The sequence below is a fragment of the Polyergus mexicanus genome, unplaced genomic scaffold, assembly GCF_030449975.1.
Source record: "Polyergus mexicanus isolate NDT 795.1 unplaced genomic scaffold, iyPolMexi1.0 SCAF_8, whole genome shotgun sequence".
In the NCBI taxonomy this organism is placed as follows: Eukaryota; Metazoa; Arthropoda; class Insecta; order Hymenoptera; family Formicidae; genus Polyergus; species Polyergus mexicanus.
The window spans coordinates 6,757,645-6,768,070 of record NW_027223328.1 but is presented as its reverse complement, the minus strand read 5'-3'; the positions used below and the strand labels follow the sequence as shown (position 1 = coordinate 6,768,070).

At 34.5% G+C, this 10,426-nt stretch overlaps 1 protein-coding gene across 1 annotated transcript; it reads left to right on the top strand.

The window, feature by feature from the left end:
• Nucleotides 1-1,057: 1,057 nt before the first annotated feature.
• Nucleotides 1,058-3,656, top strand: LOC138935498 (uncharacterized). Its single transcript, XM_070300129.1, has 2 exons — nt 1,058-3,324; nt 3,548-3,656. Exons 1-2 carry the CDS (start codon nt 1,270-1,272, stop codon nt 3,566-3,568), a joined length of 2,076 nt encoding a protein of 691 aa, XP_070156230.1. The 5' UTR covers nt 1,058-1,269; the 3' UTR covers nt 3,569-3,656.
• The last annotated feature ends 6,770 nt before the right edge of the window (nt 3,657-10,426 follow it).

The window sequence follows — 10,426 nt, the reverse complement described above, 5'->3', positions numbered from 1 at the left end:
CGCATTCGATTTTGAGAATTATATGCCAGAATTTCGGAATTTTATACGTAAACTTCATCTTTCATTGCAACAGTTTGTACGAAGATTACACAAGTTAAACTTATGTATTGTATCCTTAAAATCGAATAATTCTGACGGTATAGTACGTGCATATTATATTCATAAAAGTGGTCCTCTTTTACGTAATATCCTTTCGACATGTACTCAATTCAAATTATTAAAAGTAGGTCATATTACATATGGATGTAATGAACGTGACAATTGTTGTTTCTTAAAAAGTGGAATTATATGCATTATAGAAAACATTGTTCAAATCTCAACAAAATATTATTTTATTCTTAAAAGATTTAAGGAAGTTAACAATTTTTATGATTATGTAATTGAATCAAAATCAATGGGAGTGTTTGAGTGTTTTAATTTATCTGAACGATTTATTATTACTTTATCGGATGTATATACTAAATGTTTTAGAATTCCAAAATGGTCTGGAATTATTGGTGAAGAAGATACTATTATTCAAAATGTATGGGTAATAACTACAATGTTTCCAGACATATTAAACTGATATGCTATGATTTACTATTTTGTTTAAATTTGAATAATTAAATAGTGTATATAATATAATATAATAGTATATATAATTAAATAGTGATGTGTATATAACATATAACATTTATAATGTTAATAAATGTTATATAATATATATACATAACATTTTTTTTGATTATTAAAATTTATATAACATTAATATTCTTAACTAATATTTATTTAACTTAATATTCTTTATAATATTGAAAATAAATGTATTAATTTTTTATTCTATTTAGTATAATATGTCTAACGTTAAAAATACAATTAATTGTATAAATAAGCATAAATATATGTAGCACGCAGGGCCCTATTTATCGTGCGCGGAGCCCTGCGGGCCAGCGTAGCGCGGCGGCGCAGGAGAGGGCAGGAGAGTGTGTGGCGACGACACGCGTCAAGCCTGTGACAAAAACTCTGTTTATTTTGTAATAATAAACTAATGTCCTGAGAGACCTTGAGTTATTTATCGTGCTACAAATTCAGAAGTGGGATCAAGAATCTAGTACTGCTGTGTGCGTGCGGGACAAAGGACCCATTGAGGTTAGAGCTGCCGTGTGCGTGGTCCATCGAGGAGGAGCGTGAGAAGGGCGTATCCGTGCAATAAAAATAATAGTTTTCTTAACGCAGCTAGGTGCGCGCGATAAAAAGAAATATACTCATTTGCGAACTATTGTATTTAGGATGGATCCGGAAGCACTTAGCGTGGCACAGCTAAAAAATATTTTGCGGCAACATAAATTGCCTACATATGGACGTAAAGTTGAATTAATTGCAAGGCTACAGCAGGCGGATCCTTCCGGGGCTTGGATTACCGAGGCGGCCCAGCAACAACCGGTTGAAGATGACCTTGAGGACGGCGGCCAGGAAGAGGAGGCGGCGCAGACAAGAGAGGTTATACCGCCGGTAGGTGAAAATTTATCTCAACGAGAAATGGAATTGTTAGCTAGAGAACGCGATATAATGCAAAGAGAGATCGAACTCTTACGTCGGGAAAATGACTTGCTACGAGCGTCTCCAAGGAATAGTTTGTCTACGGTTTCTCGAACTACATTAAATATTAAGAACGTCAGTGATCTTCTCAGCGAGTACAATGGCTCAGGCGATGATTTCGAACGATGGAAGGCTCAGGTCAATTTACTGAGGGATACGTATGAGCTTGACGAAAATGCCGCGAAGGTACTGGTCGGTTCGAAACTGCGGGGGAAAGCAGCCGACTGGTATTTTTCTTTAGTCGAGCATTTGTCAATGAGAGTGGATAGGCTGCTGGAGAAAATGGGCACGATGTTTAACCAGCCCCTGAGCAGATTGGAAAGGAAACGTCAGTTTGAGAATCGAGTATGGGAGAAGAAGGAATCATTTAGCGACTACTGTCACGATAAAGTGATCAAGGGAAATAAAGTTCCTATTGCAGAAGAAGAAATAGTCGATTATATCATCGAGGGGATACCATCGAAGGCTTTAAAAAATCAGGCGAGGATGCACTCTTTCTCTACAGTGCAGGAGTTGACGAAAGCGTTTCAACGAATTTCTTTAGAGGACACCTTTCAGACTCGCCGTGAAGGCTCAGGTTTCAAGAGCTTCACGCCCAGCACTGCCTCTCCGAAGTCGGCCTTGAAAGATAGTCCAAAGCCAAGCACCAGAGGTATTATAAGGTGTTATCAGTGTGGTGAGGCGGGTCATTACGCGAAGGACTGCCCTGCTGGAAATAATAAACTCAAGGAGTCGAACGTGACCAAGAAGATTATTCCGAGTACTAGAAAGACCGACTGGCAGGTGGGTCTAGTCAATGAAGGCGAACAATTGACATCAGAGGAAAGCAAATCCGACGGTGACGACCATCCCGAGGAGGACGACGAAATCCATTTCGTGGATGTATATGGAGAACATCGAGACGAATTCCAGAGGATGGCTGATCTACGGGTCCAAGGAGGTGCATCACTTTCATGCACAGCCAGGATTGACACAGGATGCCCGATTACTCTCATTCAGGAAAGTTTAATAAATAGTAAAGATTTGCAACCCCCGGGACAGGAATGGAATAGATATCGTGGCATCAATAACTCTAAACTCAAGGTAAAAGGAATAGTCAAAGCCAATATTACTATGGATGAATGTAGCAAACCGATAACTATTGGCGTAGTATCAGATAATACGATGTCTGTTCCGTTACTGGTAGGTAGAGACGCGTTAAAGTCTTTTAATTACCGTTTGACAAATAACCCAGATTTTGATAAAGCGGTGAGCGAAATATTACTTGTTTGTAATGAGTCAAATTGCATTGATATTAATGTAAGTTGCAATGTCCCGGTGAGTACTCGTAAATTGTTTGAGGATACATTTCGCGATTATTATGTAAAACCCGCCAGACCAGAGGTTCCCGAGGTACAAATAAAAGCTACCCTAGTTCTGAAAGATGATAAACCTGTGCAATTCGGCCCGCGAAGGCTAGGTTTTTCAGAAAAAGAAAAAGTCCGGCAGATTTTAGATGATCTGTTGCACAGAAATATAATAAGGAAAAGTGTTTCAGAGTATGCTTCCCCAATTGTGCTAACTCGGAAAAAGACAGGAGATATTAGGATGTGCGTAGATTATCGAGCGCTGAACAAGGCTTTAGTACGCGATAATTATCCACTACCTTTGATCGACGACCAGCTGGATGCGCTGCGAGGCAAACGTTTTTATAGCTCACTGGACCTCAAAGATGGTTTTTATCACGTTGCGATGGCACCGGAATCGGTAAAGTACACGTCATTTGTAACTCCTTTGGGTCAGTTCGAGTTTTTGAGAATGCCATTCGGCCTTAAGATAGGACCTCAATTATTTCAACGATTTGTGAATGAAGTTATGTCGGAATTAATGAGGGATGGCAATATTGTTATTTATATAGACGATATTCTAGTCGCCACCGAAACAGTGGAATCACACATTGAAATTTTAAAAAAAATTTTTACCGTTTTAGTTAACAACAAGCTCGAGCTGAAACTGGAGAAGTGTGCTTTTATGTATACAGAGGTGGAATATTTAGGATATAAGGTGTCGAAAGAGGGGATACAACCCACAGACAGGGGTGTTATGGCAGTGCAGAATTTCCCCGAACCCAAGACAATTAAGGAAGCCCATTCTTTTGTTGGATTGGCATCGTATTTTCGGAGATTCATCAAAGATTTCTCTATTATCGCGCGACCACTATATGGCCTTCTTAAAAAGGATACCGCTTTCAAATTTGGAGAATGTGAGAGAAACGCATTCGTAACGTTAAAAAATAAACTAGTAGAAGCACCGATTTTAGCCGTATATAATCCAAAAGCCAGTACGGAGTTACACTGCGACGCAAGTATTCATGGGTTCGGAGCAATTCTGATGCAAAAGCAGAGCGACAACAGGATGCATCCCGTGTTTTACTTCAGTCGACGGACTACTGAAGTCGAAGCGCGATACCACAGCTTTGAGCTGGAGACCCTAGCTATTGTGTACGCTTTGCGTAGGTTCCGTATTTATTTGCAAGATATACCTTTTGTAATTGTTTCAGACTGCAGTGCCGTCACTCAGACATTAGAAAAACGCGATATTAATGCTCGTATAGCGAGATGGAGTCTCGAACTCCAAAACTTTGATTTTAAGGTGATACATAGATCAGGCTCTAAAATGGCTCACGTCGATGCATTGAGCAGATCTTTCGGAGTTTTAGTGATTGATGACAATCCCTTTGAGTGGAACCTCGTCGTCCTACAGAGCCGAGATTCCAAAATCAAGAATATTGCAAAAAGACTCGAATCAGCGGAGGATCAACAATATGAAATGCGTAACGGATTGATTTATAAGAAGCACGGCGTAAATCTTTTATTTCTTGTACCCGAACGGATGGAAAAACATGTTTTGTTTCGTTACCATAACGAGATGGGCCATGTTGGGCCTGGTAAGATGATTAACGCTATTCGACATACGTACTGGTTCCCCCGAATCCGCGAAAAATGCGAGGAGCATGTACGATATTGTCTAAAGTGTATATCATTTTCGCCTGTATCTGGTAAACCTGAGGGATATTTACATCCAATTCCGAAAGGAAATCTTCCATTTGAGACCATACACATCGATCATTTTGGACCAGTCGACAACCAAGTGTCGATAAAGAAACATATTTTATTGATCGTAGATGCTTTTTCTAAATTCGTTAGACTATTTGCCACTAAAACCACCAATACAAAAGAAACTATTTGTTGCTTACAACAGTTTTTCCAAAGTTATAATAAACCCAAAGTAGTTATTTCCGATCGCGGTAGTGCTTTTACCTCGCGAGACTTCGAAGATTTCTTGAAAGAAAAGGATATTCAACACATTAGGATTGCGGTAGGATCACCCCAAGCCAATGGTCAGGCCGAGCGCATCAATAGGATTATAGCCCCCTGCATAGCTAAGTTATCAAATAATAAAGAGAACCGACAATGGTATAAGATATTGCCTGAAGTAGAATATGCTATTAATAATACCATCAACCGGTCCACTGGGAAAAGTCCTAGTCAGTTAATCTTTGGCATCGAGCAACGTGGCCCTTACACGGACCGCCTCAAGGATTTCTTAGAAATCACTATGGATTCCCCGGCTAGAAATCTCGACATTATTCGTGATCAGGCGGCTACTCGCACTCGTCTTTCACAGCAGCGCCAAAAATTAGATTATGATCGTCGGCATAAAACACCTAGAAAATATGAGGAGGATGACCTAGTTATGATCCGTAACTTTGATAGTACGCCCGGTAGTAACAAAAAACTGATCCCGCAATTCCGTGGTCCATACAAAATTTCGAAAATACTGCGGAACAATCGATATATTATTTCTGATCCCCCGGGGTGCCAAAACACTCAACGACCATATATCGGCACATGGGACGTTAGTAACATGCGTCCCTGGATGGCTGATAAAGATCCTTAAACGAAAATAATTATTTTACTATATTACTCAGGCATTGTTACCATGATTCATTTAGCCTATCATTATATCATATTGTACTTAGTTATACACCTGTATTTTGAAACGTGCAATCTAATCTAGATTTAAGTTTAGTTTTCAATTTAAGTCTTATTTGTTCGTTTATATTATTATAATTTTTTCGGTGCGCCGAAGCGTATTTTGATTCCATGCGCCACTGTTCTGTTACGCAGCACCTTAAGTTTGAGGGGCCAAACCTTTATCAGAATGGCCGAATTGTAGCACGCAGGGCCCTATTTATCGTGCGCGGAGCCCTGCGGGCCAGCGTAGCGCGGCGGCGCAGGAGAGGGCAGGAGAGTGTGTGGCGACGACACGCGTCAAGCCTGTGACAAAAACTCTGTTTATTTTGTAATAATAAACTAATGTCCTGAGAGACCTTGAGTTATTTATCGTGCTACATATAAGATAAAAGAATCGAAAATGACTTCAAAAGGAAGACATATAATAAAACCTAAGAAATTGCTTACAACTTCATCTGATGAAAAACGGAAAACGAAAAAAAGAATTATAAAACGCAAATGTACAGATATGTGTGAAGAACTGTACGATCTTCAGTCAAGTGCAGCACACCCCTAATATCTTAAGAGATATTACTTTTCCAAACAATATGCATAAATCAAAAATACAACGTGTTACATCGGAAATATCACACGATGCAAATCACGTTTTATCTCGTAGCATCAGCATGGATACTAGTCTATCACCCAATAATCACAAACAATCAGTTACATATGATACCAGTTATGCATTGTCAAGAAATCTCACTGAAGATTTAAACATGTCATCCAATGATCACAATTTAGTCAAATATGATAAAAGTCATTCATTATCAAGAATATTTACTGTGCAAGACTTGAGTATGTCTTACAATAATGAGAATTCTAAATTATTAAGTAAAAATAATGAAACGGTTGAGCCATCTGGAAGTATCAATGGATTGCAGAAAAATATATATCATAATAATGATGGAACAAGGATTAAGACTTTACCAACTATGTTAGAAAATTCGTTTGTAACATCATCAAATAGAACGAAATCAACTAATAATATCTCAAACATCCCTGAAAAGGAGAATTGTCAATCCATATCTGATTCTGGTGTTAACGATAATGGAAATACTAAAAACAATAAGCACAATGAATACACATCTATTTCATTAGATGTTGAACAAATACCAATTGTCTTTCACAACGACTTACAGGAATCTGGTAATATTAGAGTTTTATTTGAATTGCAATTTTTATTAAAGTTTTCTTTGGATTATAGTTTTAATGAAAATTTTTTAACGTATAAATAAGGTTTACAAAATTAATCATGATTAACTATTTTGGAAAAGTTTATTAAAAAACATATATATAATATATATCTATATGAAACTATTACTATAAACGTAGTTTATATAAAATTAATTTAAAATTATACATTACATTTTTTAAAATTTTTTTAATAAGTTATTTCTTCAAAAATGTGCAATAGCGAAAAAGCAAAAATAAAATGATTAATAACTTGATTTGTTTGTAGATTGTCGCAGAGCAAAATCATCTAATGACACGATCCAATGCGAAATTATTAAACTTCTGAGGTATGTAAATAATACTAATCTTTTAGTTTCCTTTTAATTTATAAATATTGATTAAAATCAAGTGACATATGCGGTAGCATTGTCAAATACAGACAGAGGCACAAATATTTTGATACATGTACAAGTTGTACTATTTTAACTGAATTTTAGTAATTATTAATTTGGCACACCGTTGAATTAAAAAAAAATATATATATATATATATATATATAATAATGAATATTATAAATATTATAAATATAATATATTATGAATATAACATTATATTTGTAATGTAATATTATGAATATAAAATATACAATAATAAACTTATACTAATAAAAAATGTCTATAAGAAATTTATAACATTCAGGTATTATAATACGTTATTTTTATTTTATTATATATGTACAATTATATATTTTCTATGTTATAGTCAAGTAGTTGAGCAAAATTCTATAATATTATCTGATATAAAAGTTTTAAAAGAACATCATACATTGACGATGCGAAACAATTTATATAAAAGAACAGATGGTTTTCCCTTGAAAACGGTAAAAGAATTTAAGGAACTAGAAACCGATACAGATCGTCTGCAAGAATTGGTATTTCATATGCATTTTTCCAACGACATATCTTATAATAGACTTCATGATGGACATAATAATGGATCAAGCATTCCATCTAACAAGTAAAGTCGGAATTAACAGTTATGAAGAAAGAGGGTGATGTCCGTTTAGACACGTTCGATTGGACAATAATCTTTGATTGGCCAATCATGCTGCTTACCTAAGCATCAGTCGATGTCAGTGGTTTTTGTCCAATTGCTCATGTCCAAAAATGCGCATCCCAGAAAGATAATTGTTTTTTAAGTCTTGCCATCTCATTCTATCTTATAATAGGAAGATGTCACTATATTCGCTGTTTCAATAGTCCTATTATAGGTAAGGCTACACAATTAAATGCTAAAATACAGATATCTCTGAATTGACATCTTATAAGATAAAATGAGATAGAGTTGTAAAGCAATTCTATAAAGCCTTCTAAAGGAATTATCTGTCACAGTAAACTGTCAACTTCCAGCTTTATATGCTGCTGTACTAAGGTATAGAAATGCTTGATCTATATATATTATTGATTTTTTGCAAAAAACAGATAATTATGAACTAATTATGAAAATTTGTTACAGCTAACATATCTTCAATTTGTTGGCGGCATAAAGTTGAGAGAAGCTCTCAGTCATTTCCAAAAAGAAACAATGACAGATGAACTAACATGTAAATTTACTTATTGGGGTCAAACAAAAGAATCGTTAGCATTTTACAATACACAGATTGCAAAAGTGTTTTTTTGTACGTATTTTCCGTTTTATGAAAGCATAATATACGCTACATATGTTAAAATATGAATATTTTGATTCTTTAAATATCAATAATGTGAAAATATTATTATATGTTTTAGATGCAGCTAAAAGATGTCCACATTTTAAAGGGCTCGAAACTAGGACGGAATTTAAATTAGAAATAATGGAAGTTTTTTGTGCGGCAAAACAACGACAGTATTTGAGAAGTACCAAAGATAAAAGAACAGCAGAAACGGAAGAAATGTGTTCTGAAGACGCTGTTTCCAATGATCATTTTGATACTGATAGCATTTTTGAAACGGAAGATCCTGATGCGTCCGATGAAAGTGATTGATATATATATATATATATATATATGTATATATGTCACACACACACACACACACACTCATGTTTACATTTATGTGTAACGTTCAATATATAATAAGAACTTTACATTTAGTTTAAATATTTACATGTGTTATTACATTTTTAATCATAAATATTAATTTTTGTTTATGCGTTATTACATTTTTAACCATAAATATTAATTTTTGTTTATGCGACCTTCGTAAAGAGAAAATTAGTCTTCAAATGTATATCAATAGTATATATATATATATATATATCAGATATATAGATCAGATCATATTCATCAGATATACATATATACAATATATAAAGACTGTGCGCTTCCATACGAGTCAATGAGTCAGCATCAGTAAGAGAGGAAGCAAATGGGTTATATGGTATGCTCTGTTACACAATCTTCAGTGTGACGAAGAGAACCTCTCTCTTGAACATCACCTCTGCCTCCTCTCTTGCTGATGCTGTCGCGCTGACTTGCGTACGGAAGTGCGCAGTCTATTATATGCTGTGTTCAATATAAATATATATTATCCAGTATATGTGCGTATATCACATATAATGTATGCATATCGAATGAACATTTGTAATAAATGTATTAGAATAAATTATTATAAATGTAACAACATTATAATAAATGTAACTTTTTGTCAATTATATTTATTGAATTTTATTTATTTTCTAATCCTAATCTAATCTTGATCTAATTCTAACCTAAATGTCCCAAAAATATTATCATTAATAAAAATATATTAATAAAAATTAATTAAATACATTAATAAAAATATATTAATAAAAATGAACTCATAGACCGCAATAAATACAAACATATATTGTTGTCATTTTCTAAACTTCATATAACGTACAATATGCAGTATCAGCTTGAACATCATTTATGTATTCATTGTGTCATTCTTATGTTAAATTTTATAGATATCATAACATGTTTGCGTTCTGAGCAGCATATGAGCCCGCATCTGTTTCTATTTTTGTCATCATGTTTGTAAGAAATATGAGTACAATATGAACTCAGAATGCATATATTTTGCTATCTAGGTAATTTTGTCAATTTTAAAGATATTTGGAATCCGCTTTCGCCATGTGTTTTAGAATCGTTTGTAGTTGTTTGTAATAATTTTGCTTTTGTTTGTAGTTTAAAAGTTACGACGTAATTGCAATAAATAAATAATGTTATTTTGTCAATTTTAAAGATATCTCAAATCCGCTTTTGCCATGTTTTAGAATCATCTGTAATTATTTGTAGTGATTTTGCTTTCGTTTGTAGTTGAATAGTTTAAATGTTATGTTATTTTTTTATCGCAAATACGTTGTAACTTTTAAACTATTCAGCTACAAACGAAAGCAAAATCACTACAAACAACTACAAACGATTCTAAAACACATGGCGAAAGCGGATTTGAAATATCTTTAAAATTGACAAAATTACGTTATTTATTTATTGCAAATACGTCGTAACTTTTAAACTATTCAACTACAAACGAAAGAAAAATCACTACAAACAACTACAAACGAGTCTAAAACACATGGCGAAAGTGGATTTGAGATATCTTAAAGTCGGGTGA

Excerpts from the sequence above, each read along its gene's own strand:
- LOC138935498 (XM_070300129.1), top strand. The coding sequence starts at position 1,270 with ATGGATCCGGAAGCACTTAGCGTGGCACAGCTAAAAAATATTTTGCGG. Across the intron at positions 3,325-3,547 it reads TTGCGATGGCACCGGAATCG|TTAACAACAAGCTCGAGCTG; the intron begins GTAAAGTACACG and ends TTACCGTTTTAG.